Genomic DNA, 14,348 nt, shown 5'->3' with positions numbered 1-14,348 from the left:
CTCATCAAGAGATAGTGTATTTGTGTGTTATGTCACTACTATTAAAGCTGATCATATGCGATTCCCTCTTCCTAAAAAACTGATGTGAAAGTTATACTTTTAGGTAAGAATCAAGTGTCAAACCAAAGGACACAGTCGGCTATCAATAATCAACTTTTGTTATCGGTTAGTCCATCAAAAATTGGAGTTTGGTTGTTAGCCAGATAAAGTAAACAATGGAAAGGTAAATAATGGTTAAGTAAATGAGATAGAGACAATAAGTTCAAACAGAGTATTATTTTGGATAGAATCCACTTGGGATATCTTAACGTTCAATCAATAGCGCAATGGTGTGGAAAACTGCAAATGCTCGGGTCCTGTTAGGGTTGTCGTGCACAAGACTTAGTTAACAGATTATGATCTTTAGCTGATATTGTGGAAGGGCTGTCATTAGGGTTACCACGACCCTCAACCCTTTGGAAAGCTTATTTTATAAACCCACCGCCAGGTCGGGTTATGGACATTAATATACTACTCATCCTTCTGTAGCACATCTATCTCGCATCCTCAACACTTCATGTTCCCAGCTGCTAGAGATCCTCTGAAAATGGATAACATGAGTTAGCGATGCTACGATGCACCAAGCAACATTATTTGTTGAATCAACATCAAATGGTATATCCATAATTATAAGCAGTCAATAGAAGTTGGACGTACATTGAGGCTTTCTTAACATCTCGACCCACTTATAGTAACCTTTATACATATGCATATGAAAACAACAGTCGAAGAACCTACACTGATAGAGAATTTCATCTGGACCAGCACAAAATTCGCCTCCAACTAGAGTTTCTTGGTTAATATGAAATTCATGCCATGTGTAGGATTTTCACTTGTTTTCATAAACATGAGCATGACAACCGGATCAGAAAAAAGAGTTGTGTTACCAATGAATTTATCTTGTTATGTACATGGATTGTGGTGCATATATAGTGTTGGTAATAAACTGTTTATATCCTAATAATTCATGAAATAGTTGTATCCGAATAAAAAGTGTATGTTTATTGATTACAATCATGGTTTCTTGTTAGATTATATAAAAAGGATGAAAAAAGGTATTTATTACATTTGATGCATATACTCTTGAATGTCATTCATGCCTCACACATGTATTTATTGCATACTCGGTATTCCCAAATATATTTCATGCCTGACACATGTTTTTTTTTTTTCAGTACTCCCAATATCATCTCTCTTTCCGTTTCTTTATTTCATGGTACTTGTGCTCACTTATGCCTTTGCCATGTTTCCCATATTTCAAATTTTGGACTATGAGGATTCTTTATCTTGATTTTTGTTATAGGTAAGGGATTTTAACATCGCAGAGAAAGAAGAGGACATTAGTTATTATGCAGGATTTGTTGGTAAGTTTTTTTTACCGTTGTGTTTCATTAAAGCTGGCCACATTGGATAATGGTTCAAAGCAGGTTCTGGTCAAAATGAGTGTTGTTTGTATGGATGGGTCAGGTTGCGTTGACCTAGGTAGTCTTTGTCCAAAATTTTTATTTTTATTTAGTATTAATTAGTGTCAAATCTTATTACAAGAGTTTCATCATCTCAAATAAAATGTTTTAAGAGGTCAAAATGTTTTATTGATATAACAATGTAAACTAAATCGTTCTAATTGCAAGTAAATGGATCGAAATTGTCACATTTATATCTTATACATGTCACAATCTTACCAAGGATCTGCATATATGATTGGACGAGCATTGACATCTATTATCTGGGGAGTGGTAGCGGATAGATATGGTCGGAAACCAGTTATTATTCTAGGCACTTCAACAGTGTTCGTACCTACTTCAATGATTATTATTTTGGCTTTATGTCTCGTGAAATACTATATATCAGTTGTTCTTATAAAGCTTGTATGTTTTTTCATGTTCTCCAGGGTTATTTTCAACACAATGTTCGGTTTTAGTGTCAACTATTGTATGGCTGTTATTACACGGTTTCTTCTTGGCTTTTTGAATGGCGTATTAGGAACTATAAAGGCATATGCATGTGAACTTTTCCCCGAGGAACATCAAGCTTTAGGATTATCAGCTGTAAGCAAAGAATCATAAAACTTCATGTTTTTATTATAATCCATTCATATTTCACATAGTTTTCTTTCAGACTAGTACATCATGGGGGATAGGATTGATCTTTGGTCCAGCTTTGGGAGGTTTCCTTGCACAGGTTTGATACTCACTTATATGTTCATATGCTACATGTGTGATTACATCTTGATTGAAACAACATGCGTATATATAAGTTGATTATTTTGATAAACTCAAAGCTTTACAATTTGTTTATCAAAATAATCAACTTACATAAACAATTATTGTGAAGTTGTTTATATGCTACATGTGTGACAACAACTTCATCATATGGTAGGCTAGCAACAAACGACCACATACATAATCAACCTGGGGACCCTATACTGACTTCACACAGGTTCATAAGAGAAAGATGAGCTATATCTTCCAACAAAGTCAGAGAAGGATTTGTCCGTTTTTCTTCACCATAAACCCTAGTTGTTGACGACTTGACCCTTGGTAACAACTTGCGTTTACTAGAAAACCCATACATCAACCCAACCTTACAAGCTACCCCCACCGACGGTGAAGGTGATCCTAGACCTTTACCGCTCACACTGGTTTTACCGCCACCATTTCATTCGTAGGGTTGAGGGAAGTGAAAGTAAACACGATATGAGATCTAGTTTCAAACCGCTACCATAATTGTTTTAAAAGGAATTGGAGCATGTCTTGAAGGGGCTCTCTGCCTCCTATAGATTGATTTGAGATCCGCTCCATTCACATGACCCGACCCCGGCCTATATTACCGTTTATAAACTAAATGTACCCGCTTAGAAAGGCTGCCCATCTTCATTTGCTGGCCTAACGCAACACAACACAACACAACACAACCCAAGGCAAGACCTCCACGCTTGCCGCTTATCCATACTAGCCCATGCCCTACAAACTCATTTCACTTTAATCGGCCCAACAGATTGCTACCCCTACAAACCCCATATGACCCATCAACTTTATTTTACTGTGGCTTCAGTATAGGGTTGGGCCTTGTTAAATTTCCAAGCCCGCCTATACTTTGAACCCCAACGAAACTTGAACCGACTATTACTTCTTCCCAAACATTTGCCGACCCCAATTTCCCTCTTTTTTTTTTTTTTCACGGTGGACCTGTCGTCAGATTACCTTGCCCATTACTAACATGGTGATGACCCCAACCCTGGTTTTTAAACCCCGACATACCATACTTGAGAACCACTCGCTCATCCATGAAATAAACCTTGGGTACATTGGCGGACCTAAGTGAGGTGGTGGGTGGGCAGGCGCCCCCGTAAAAAAATCTTTTTAGTGTATTTAATAGGCCAAATTACCGATCGCACCCCTTAAAAGTTTGGTTGAACCCCTCGTGCGCACCCCTAGGAAATAATTTCTAGGTCCACCACTGCCTGGATACTCCTTGACCCATGATAGTCTCTCTATAACCATCTTTAGACCAAATGTCAAGACCACCTTCTTGCAACAGATCACCCTCTTGAGAGCCAACCTTGTAATCGCCTTGATAAACCATCTCAACTTTTCTTTACTTACCTCTTCATTTGGTTAGATGTCGTTGCTAGCTTTAAGATACTCCTTCCCATGATCCTCGTATCTGATGGCCGATTTTTGGTTTGTTTCTTGAACCTTGTGTGTTTTGAATTAAAGTTGGCCACCGCCTCATCTGGCGGATATGGCAAATATATGGTTTAGAAGAACGTCCATTTCACAAGCCATTTGAAACAACCAAATCATACTACTTTGTTGGTGCACTTGTGTCTGTACTTTGTCTGTATTCGGTCTGATATAAACGATGTCCTGATTTGTGTTGTAAGTTGACCAAGTCAACCATCCTCCGGTTTGACTTGGACAACAGTTGAAAGATGTTCTGATCGAAGGATAGCCTCGAAGGATACACCTGATCCTTCGAGGTGATAGAAAGATATGGTTCGACCATGGTTCGACCATTAGACCTCGAAGGATGATCCTTCGAGGTCCACGCTGATCTTTCGTGTAACATGTGGTCGACAGATGATCCTTCGGACCATCTGTCGAATCCTTCGAGCAGACCTGCTGAGCTGGGTATATATACCCATGCATGTGTTGAGAGTTCTAGAGTTCTGCCATTTTACACACCCGAGAGATAGAAGCTTAGAGAGCATTCTGCCCAGAACTCACACACACACTTAGAGAGTTTATAGAACACTTCTGTAAACATTGAGCTTGTAACCGAAACCTTCATTTGCATTAATACGACTAGTGTTAATCGGTGAATCTTTGTGTGTTTGTTTCTCTACTTGCTACTAACTCGGTTTGCTTGCTAGCTTGGATTCCGCACTCGCTAGTAGGTTTGTATAACAAGGTTTAGGTTCGTAATCCTCCGCGAAAAGGGACCTACAAGTGGTATCAGAGCTAAGGCTCTTAACCTTGTTTAAAACCGGGTTTTTACAAGTTTTGGTGTGTTGAAACACTTGGTTTTTGCACCTGTTTTTACTTGGTTTCTTGTATTTTCTTTGAGTAAAAACGTGTCTAAACTAACCGGGAGTGTTCAAGGTTGGGTTGGGTAACATAAAAATTGGTTTTTAGAAAACTTTGTGTTTTCCGGTGGTATTCCGGTGTGTTTCCGGTGACTGAACTTGAGGATAAGATTTTGCCTTTTTGGGTATAATTTTTGAAAGTCAAAAAGTTTGGTGGAAAGTTGTGCAGAAACATCCCTTCTGCCGAAAGCAACTTCACCAACCCCTGTCACCTTTTCACCAACCTTTCACATCAGATCAGATTGTGTAAGAGCTCTCGAAAGATATCTTTCGACATCGAAAGATCATCCTTCGATATCTTTCGATCAAGGAGGGCTCGAAAGATTTATATCCTTCGACCCATCCTTCGAAGTCTGAAACATATCCTTCGACAGAGGAATCTTTTCGAAAGATTAGTGTCCGAAAGATTAGGATCCTTCGTATTGGTGAATCTTTCGAGATCTGTTATTCGAAAGATAAAGAGTTAACTCGAAAGATAAGGATCTTTCAAAAGGGAATCCTTCGAGCTCTTGAATCCTTCGAAGTCATTGTTCGAGAGTCAACAGTAATCTTTCGAATACTGTTGATCCTTCGAACAATAAATCGATCTTTCGACTGTGATCAGTTTACTGCTAACAAGTTTCTGTGATTTCAGATCCTTCGACCAGGATCTTTCGGTTGTGTTATCTTTCGGATCATTCTTACTTAGCATTTATTTTGCTCATTTATCATGAATCCGAGTTGGTGGGGAAGTCCGGCTCCAGACAGTGGAAAATACATGAATACTAGTCAATCTCCATCATGGGCCGAATCTCCGGTATCTACATCCTCACAAACAAATGCCACTCCAACTGGTCAATGGGCGTTTGTTTCAAATCAAACTCCGAGTATTCAAAGTCTTCTACTAAGCGAAAGTGAAACCGGAAGTTTAAACAGGCCTCCAAAGTTGATGCATCTTCATGAATATCCGGGATGGGTTGATCGTTTCCATACATATATTCTTGGTCAAAATACAGAGTTGTGGTTACGGTTCATTACGGAATTCGATCAAACTATCGAGGTTGCTGCTTCTTCGACAGCTACATTTGCCGATCTTCCTGATGAACAAAAGAAGACGTATGACTTAGAAAAGAAAGCATACGCTATCCTCACTCAAGCACTGAGCAAGGATATTTATCATCAGTTCGTCAGTTTCAAGACTACGAAGAAGTTGTGGGATGCATTGAAGACAAGAGGAGTAGGTAATGAAGCCACACGTCAACTACGACGAGATCTACTGAAGAAAGAATTTGATGGCTTCACATGTATGGATAAGGAGTCCTTGGGAGATATGACAAGCCGTTTCTATCACCTGCTTACTGAGCTGACAAACTTTGAAGTCACAACGACTCCAACAGAGGTGGTAAAGAAGTTTGCCGATGCATTGCCTCCTCAATGGAACAACTTCCTGGAGATCTTGAAGTACAACGGAACGTTGAGAACAACAAATATCAACGATTTCGTGCAACTTCTGGAGAACAAGGATCAGGAAGAAACGTTGAAGGCAAAGAGAGTTGCAGTGCCACAGAATCCAGAGATGTATTATGGCACCTCCACTTCTTCATCTGCAAAAGCCGGTTCACATGCTCCACTTCAAACGGCGTTTGTCACAAGCACGGATATGTATGGCAATCTAGTGCAAGTTCCTGTAAAGCCGCCTCCAACCACAGATCTGTATGGAAATCCAATCCAACCACCTCCTCCTCCTCCCGCTCAACAACCACAATATGCGTGTTATGGAGGAACATCATCTGCTGCAGGTCAACAATCAAAGTCAAGTACAGTACAGCTCGACACGTCAAGCTTCTCTAAAATCAGTGTAGAAGTAGCTAAGGAACACATGGAGCTGCTTAACACTGTAGTGAGCGCGTACTGTGGGCTGATAGAAGGTCAGATTGGAAACATTAATCTGACACAAGAAGATTACAGGCAGATTGATAAGGAAGAGATGGACTTGATGGACATCAAGTGGGCCTTTGCGAGTGCAGTGAGAAGAGCAAAGGATTGGATGGAAAGTACCGGCAGAACCAGCTTGGAAAGTAAGCGAGACACCAAGTATGGGTTCGATAAGCAAGCTGTTAAGTGCTTCAACTGTGGTGAACGGGGCCACTTTAAACGGGAGTGTACAAAGCCAGCCCAGCACGGGAATCAAAACCCCTTCAGGAACCAAGGCAACCAGCAGAACAGAAACAATGATCGTACATTGGTGCCTGTCAACAACCAAACCAACCGAGCACTTGCAGTTCAGGTGGATGAAGGTTGTGACTGGTCAATCCAGTTGGGTGGTGATGCTCCTGATGGAACAGCATGTTTTGCTCAGATTGTGAAGGAGCTAGTTCACACTAGTGGTGGAGAATCTTCTGCCAGTGGTGATGAATCGTCTGAAGATGAAGACTCCTCTGGATACAGCAGGAGTGTTGATGAAGAATCATCCAACTCTGGTGATGATCATGTGGGTGAGACATCTAATGTTTCGGATGATATTGACATTGATGAACTCTTGGGGGAAGCTGTAGCAGAAACTCAAAGAAGATCTATTCTGGTGGATCAAGCTGCTTATACTTCGTCTTCTCTCCATTCAGCCTTTATGGCTAATGTCGACGGTTCATCAAGTCAGGTATGTGTCGATGAACCCACTGCTGTTAATTGTGATGAATGTGCTAGGATGCATGCTAGATGTGCTGAAATGGAGAAAAGTATGTCTGAGTTGCAAGGCAAACATGATGCTTTACAAGCTAGTTTGTTTGACTTGCAAGACAAACATACTACTGTGAATGAGAATTTGAGTGACTTGCAAAGTAAGCATGACGCTTTGCAAGAGAACTATGATGTGACCTTTCTCCACAATCAGAAATTGACTGTGGATCTCTCAAAATGCACAGAAGCCAACATGTTTTATGAAAACCATGAAAAGGAATTTAAGTCAGTAATTGAAACATTAAAGAAAGATAAAACTGAACTGACTAAAATGGTTTCAAGAAAACAAACTGATATTAATTTGTATATATCTCGCCTTGAGAATATGCAAAAAGAGATGGCTTGTGTGAAAACCGAAAGTGATGCGATCAAACTCAAGCTAGACAGTTATTTGAGTTCTAGCTATGTGTTAGATCACATCATTGACGTTCAGAAGGAAAAGAGAGATGTCACATGCATAGGCTACAAGAAGTGTCCACCACCAGTGAGACATAATTATGACGCCATGCCTGATGAAGAGGACAGAGTTTTCTTTGAACCTTCTGTGCCTCTAGATGTTAAGGAGTTTGCTGCAGGGCTCGGATACCAAAAGGAAGTATCCTCAGATTCGGATGTGTCAGCAGATACATTTGTGAGTGCTGAACAGAATCAAGATCCTCCAGTTGTGATTGAGGATGCTGATTCGTCTGATGATGAATCTGACGATACTGTCCCAGCAAAGTCTGATGCGGTAGCCAAAAATGAGGACATACCTCTTGAGAATCACATTCTATGTGATCCCCCTGTTCAACCCGCTAAGACTGTTGCAACTGAGTCCTCATCTGCAGGAGAGCCGGAGAGTGTGAATTTGCTGTACACTCTAGTTGGTGATGATAAAATTTACTCAGACAAAGATTTTCCCATTAAGAACGTTAATCAATCCTTAATCTGCAAAGTCTTTGAGAATTCGACGAGTAAGTTCTTGGGAAAGGCAGGACCTAAAGTTAAAGTTACACAGTGTCCTTCTATTCCAAAGGCTGAAATTCGAAAACAATTTGGCAACAAGAAATTACCAACAATGCCAACACAGCAAAATCACACCAAACCCAAAGGTAAAGCACCGGCTCAAGCTAACAAGAAGCCGAACCAAAAGAAGAAGAAAAATGTTAACTTTGTGAAATCGACGGGAACAGACAAAATTGAAAAGTTTGAAAATCAATCTAACTTAGATTTTGTCAAGAAAGCTATTGTCGAGAAAAGAAATGAACCAAGCAGTTCAAAACCTAGTACCTCGGGTTCACAAAGTTCAACATCTTCGGCTAGACGATCACATGATTCTTCGGGGTTTGTAGAACGAAGATCATGTTTTGAGTGTGGAACCATTGGGCACATTATTAGAAACTGCCCATATCTTCATAAGCAGAAAGGAAAGGTTGATGATCCCCGTGGTAAGACTGACCGTAAGCCATCTGTTTCCACAAAACAAGATCCCCGACTTGTAAAAGAAAGGGAAAAGAAACAGAAACGGCAACAGGTCAAGAAAATTGAAAAAGCGATTAAAACCGATGTGGTTCATAAACAATCTGTTGTTGTAAAACCAGAAAATTCTAAAACTTCAAATCATCAAGAAGTTAAAATTTTAAAGAAAAACACTGGTGAAACCAAACAGACTTGGAAACCAAAAACGGTTGTTGAATCAGGGGGACCATCACAATTCACCAACCATCAAAGACAAGAAGTTATTGTCATTGATGAAAATGGAAGACCCAAGACCACAATGGCTTGGGTCCCCATCTCCAACTAATTCATTTGAGTTCATGTGCAGGGTGCTTCAGGAGGAACTATCAGTAGTCATTGGATTGTTGATAGTGGGGCATCCAGGCACATGACAGGCGACATGAAGCTTCTCTACGACGTTAAATCTATTAGAGGAGGTTATGTTGCTTTTGCTGGAGATAAAGGTGGATACATTACGGGAGAAGGAATGATATCTAACGGGATTGTCAGCTTTGACAAGATCAATTTTGTGCAACAACTTGATCACAATCTTCTTAGTGTTTCTCAAATTTGTGACAAGAAATTTTCAGTACACTTTGATGCTAATGGATGTTATGTGCTGAAACCCGGCTTCAAAATTCCAAAAGAATGGATTCTCTTGTCGGCTCCAAGGATAAATGATTTGTATGTCCTTGACATGAGCCAGGCTATTACTACGTCTGCACAAGCAACTTGTTTCGTTTCCAAAGCCACAGAAAAAGACACTATCTCTTGGCACAGACGAATGGGTCACATTCACTTACGAAAAATGAATCATTTGGTTTCAAATGAATTGGTGAATGGTGTACCTCTCAAAAATTTCCATCTTCAAGACGTCTGTGTTTCGTGCCAGAAAGGAAAGCAAACAAAGAAGAAGCACCCTATAAAGAAGATCAACACAGTGGCAGTTCCTCTTGAACGTTTGCACATGGATTTGTTCGGTCCTGTCAAGCACAAGAGTATTCGGGGTGATCAATACTGCCTCGTGGTTACTGATGATTATTCAAGATTTTCTTGGGTTGCGTTCATGGCACACAAGAGTGAAACCTTTGGCATTATCAAAAACTTGATCATTCAGATTGAGAATTTGTATAAGTTGAAGGTTAGGCGGATACGTAGCGACAATGGTACTGAATTTAAGAATCATTCCATGACGGAGTTCTGCACTTCAAAGGGTATTCTTCATGAGTTTAGTGCAGCTTATACTCCTCAACAGAATGGTGTCGCTGAACGTAAGAACCGCACATTGATCGAGACTGCTAGGACAATGTTGGTAGAGTCGCAGCTACCCATTCCATTCTGGACTGAAGCTGTGGCCTCTGCATGTTACACATTGAACAGAGTCCTTACAGTCAAAAGACACAACAAGACCTGCTTTGAGCTTCTTCAAAAACGGAAACCAGATTTGTCTTATCTCGAACCGTTTGGAGCTCCATGCACAATCATCGATCCTAATGGAAAGTTTGGGGCAAGAGCAATTGATGGATACTTTCTTGGGTATGCCACCCCTAACTTACGAGTCTGGAATCTAGAGACTAAAAGGGTTGAAGAATGGTCTGAGGTCAGAGTACAAAGGCACACCTTGCCAGTCAAAAATCCGGGTCAACCTTGGATGTTTGAGTACGATGACTTCTTCAATTCGATCAATGTTGAAGCCGCTGAAGAAAATGCTGCGGCTAGGATGTTTTTCGAGAGTGACAATGCAACAGTTTCACCGGTGGTTCGTCCAATCCTTGTGAATCAAGAACCATCGTCTTCGGTGAACAACAATACTCTCAACAATGAGGATTTTCATGATGCAAACGAATTGAACGAATCTTCAGAGGATGATGAATTTCTAGATGCAGATCAAGAAGCTCCTACAACAGCAGTTCATGGTACTTCAGAGGGTACTCCTCCAGTAGATGCTCATAGAACAGCTGAGGCTACTGCATCATCCTCTTCGTCAATTCCGGGTCTTGAATTGGTTGTTGATCTTAATCTTAACAACCTGGGTATAAATGTTCCAGTTCCAGACAATCCAGAAACAAGGATTCATAATACCCATCCTCAACAAAACATCATTGGAAATGTGCAAAGTGGCGTACAAACAAGAAACATGTTGCGAAACAACAACAATGCAGGCTTGTATGCAGCTATTCGAGAATCCGGGCAACAAAACGACTGGTCCTTCGCGTGTTATGTCTCACAAGAAGAACCAAGGACGTGGAAAGAAGCTTTGAAGGATAATGCCTGGGTTGAAGCAATGCAGGAAGAACTGCAACAATTCCAGAAGCTGGGTGTCTGGAAACTTGTAGAGAAACCTGCTGGATACAAGAAGATTGGTACCCGTTGGGTTTTCAAATGCAAAAAGGATGACCGCGGAGTTGTTATCCGAAACAAAGCTCGTTTAGTCGTTCAGGGTTTTCGTCAGATTGAAGGGATCGACTACAACGAAGTCTATGCACCAGTGGCACGTCTCGAAGCAATTCGAATCTTTCTAGCCTATGCGTCCTTCAAAGGATTCAAGGTTTATCAGATGGACGTGAAAAGTGCATTTTTACATGGTGTGGTTGAAGAAGAGGTGTACGTCGAACAGCCTCCAGGTTTTGAAGATCCTATTCATCCCGATCGGGTTTGGTTGCTCAACAAAGCTCTTTATGGTCTTCATCAAGCACCACGAGCTTGGTATGCAACCTTATCTCACTATCTGCTGGAGAACGATTTTCGTAGAGGTCTTATCGACTGTACTCTCTTCATCAAAGAACAAGATGGAGATCTTCTTCTGGTACAGGTATACGTTGATGACATTATTTTTGGTTCTACTAATGATGTCTTGTGTAGGGAATTCGAGCGCATTATGCAGGATAAATTCGAGATGAGTGCTATGGGGGAAATGACCTTCTTCTTGGGCCTACAAGTACAACAAACGGAGTCTGGGATATTCATCCATCAGACTAAATATGTTGGTGACATCTTGAGCCGGTTCCAGATGTCTGATGCAACGCCCATTGGTACCCCATTGCCAACTAATCACGGAATTACTCCAGACTTGAAGGGAGAAGCTGTTAGCCCTTCTATCTATCGCGCCATGATCGGATCTCTCATGTACCTCACAGCATCAAGGCCAGACATCATGTACCCAACGTGCCTGCTTGCCAGATATCAAGTCAACCCGAAGGCCTCACATCTTGCTGCTGTTAAAAGGATTTTTCGTTATTTGAAGGCATACCCTGACACCGGTCTGTGGTACCCTAGGGATAATAACTTTGAATTGGTAGCTTTCAGTGATTCTGATTTTGGCGGATGCAAAATCGACGGTAAATCCACAACGGCTGGATGTCAGTTCTTAGGAAATCGCCTAGTTACATGGCAGTGCAAGAAGCAGACGTGTGTAGCTACATCAACATGCGAAGCTGAATACATTGCTGCCTCAAGTTGTTGCTCCCAAGTTCTTTGGATCCAACAACAGATGCGGGACTACGGTTTTGAATTCCTAACTACTCCTATTTACGTTGATAATTCTGCTGCTTTAGATATCACTAGAAATCCTGTGCAGCATTCAAAGACCAAACACATCGAAATCAAATATCACTTCATACGTGATTGCTTTGAGAAAAGGCTAATCGATGTTGTTAAGGTCCACACCGATGACCAACGTGCCGACTTATTTACCAAAGCATTTGACAAATCAAGATTTGACTTTTTATTATTGGTAAATGGCATTAAGGTCAAGCAAGAGTAAAACCAACATCGGAAAATCATTTTTGTAAATACCTTTGTGTTTTTAAATTTATCTTAGTTTGTTGATTTTAGGGGGGAGTAAATCCAAAAATCGGAAAATCCAAAAACATCAAAAAAAAAAAAAAAATTCAAAAACACAAAAACAATAGAAAAACAAAAATGAGTTTCCTGGCGAGCAAAAGAGAAAATGATAGTACATCAGTGGTCTATCCAAACCTCTTTAAACCTTAAATGAAAAACGATAAGCAGCTCTATATAAGATGTATCGGTAGGCTCACAATCATTTTAAAGTGTGCAGGGTGATATAAATCTTAATCGACTGAAGACCAGGTGGGAACCATTCATTGGCATATGGTCTTAGTACCGAAATTTCGTTTGATAGATTGCCGAGGTTCTGAGATATTCGGTCTTTATGCTGCTTATCATCTGGGTATCATGGTTGTATCTTTTACCGAAAAATAACGGGGACGCAAGTCTAGATCTTCCATGATACTATACATACGTGTACATATTACATTCTACATTCGACCTCAATAAGTGATAAACAATCACATGTCCAAATCAAATAAGTGATAAAATATCACATTTTTCCGGGTGTCAAGTTCGTCTCTCTGCTGTACGGAAGTACTGACCTGTTCACGGACTTGCACCTGTGCCCTCATGCATACGAAAATCAAGTTCCTCATCAATAAGTGATTATATCACATAGGACTTGTTTTCAAATCAAAATAAGTGAGTATCTCACAATTTATACGGTCAAACAGATGATAATCAGTATACTCACCGGTAAGATGAACTCTCGTGCATACCTTGATACGGGAATGTGTCGTGATGTGGATGAACACCGGTCGGTAAGTATAAATCATACATTAACGTATCCTCTAAACATGATTACATCTGATAAGTTGAGCTTAAGTGGACAACAATACCGATAATTGTTATAGGATGCTTATCTTAATGTTAACTAACTGAACAACAAGAGTGTTTTGGCATGACCGTACACTGATATGATTCTCTTACCCTCGAAACTCGCAAAAAGAATGTTTGTATATATTTATTTACTGCTTAACCTTTATTAGTTCTTTTAAACAGTTTCATCGTTTGGTGCATATCAGCACGACATTAGCGGTGATGTCGTTTGATAACACTCAAAGGATTTTAAATTGTTGTCTTTTAATTTCAAAAATACCAAAAAGATTTTAGGCTTGTTTTAATATAAACTTTATAAAAGCCAAAAAGATTTTATTTCTGCTTTATTTTCGATCGTACGATGTTGGAGCTCAAGTCTTCGTTACCTGAAACCTGACTAAAAACCGAACTGACTAAATCTTCATAAACGGTCGAAATTTGCAGGTTTTGAAAGTTAAAAACTAAAATTGACAAATTTTATTAAACTTTCAAACTGTCGGACGGTGTTTGATTATGACATGGTCATTCGTGTGTCATTTGTTTATGCTATATTCCAAGCAGTTGTTCTCATTACGCGTTTAGATTTCTTGCATGTGCAGATTCTAAAGGCTAGGAGAACATGGTCGATGACAAGCTTTGGAATGAAGACACGACGAGAAGGCGCTCAAAAGATGAAGATGATCGAGTTGCCGCTGGCCATCATCAACACCACAAGGATCTCACTTCATAAAGATAAAGTCTTTTCACGAGCATAACTCAAGGGGGAGCTTATGTTAAGGGGGAGTTTGTCAACACACTTCCTACATGATACGGGTAGTTTGTTGATACACTCTCTACTTTCAAGACGTGAAGACTTTGA

General features: G+C 40.2%; 2 protein-coding genes across 2 annotated transcripts in view; both read left to right on the top strand.

The window, feature by feature from the left end:
- The window catches only part of LOC118481777, a 2,977-nt gene extending 2,195 nt beyond the window's left edge, over positions 1 to 782 (top strand). Inside the window, exon 2 of the mRNA XM_035977030.1 lies at positions 765 to 782. Within this exon, the coding sequence (XP_035832923.1) occupies positions 765 to 782 (18 nt within the window). The remainder of the gene's footprint in view (positions 1 to 764) is intronic.
- LOC110906697 (protein ZINC INDUCED FACILITATOR-LIKE 1) overlaps positions 1 to 14,348 on the top strand; it is a 47,744-nt gene that overhangs the window by 25,384 nt on the left and 8,012 nt on the right. Inside the window, exons 2-6 of the mRNA XM_035977581.1 lie at positions 1,215 to 1,255; positions 1,343 to 1,403; positions 1,726 to 1,828; positions 1,931 to 2,087; positions 2,158 to 2,220. Coding sequence (XP_035833474.1) covers positions 1,253 to 1,255; positions 1,343 to 1,403; positions 1,726 to 1,828; positions 1,931 to 2,087; positions 2,158 to 2,220 — 387 coding nt within the window. The 5' untranslated portion in view covers positions 1,215 to 1,252. The remainder of the gene's footprint in view (positions 1 to 1,214; positions 1,256 to 1,342; positions 1,404 to 1,725; positions 1,829 to 1,930; positions 2,088 to 2,157; positions 2,221 to 14,348) is intronic.

The sequence above is a fragment of the Helianthus annuus genome, chromosome 9 (assembly GCF_002127325.2).
Source record: "Helianthus annuus cultivar XRQ/B chromosome 9, HanXRQr2.0-SUNRISE, whole genome shotgun sequence".
Classification (NCBI taxonomy): domain Eukaryota; kingdom Viridiplantae; phylum Streptophyta; class Magnoliopsida; order Asterales; family Asteraceae; genus Helianthus; species Helianthus annuus.
The sequence above is the reverse complement of the archived record's forward strand: the minus strand, read 5'-3'. Positions and strand labels throughout refer to the sequence as shown.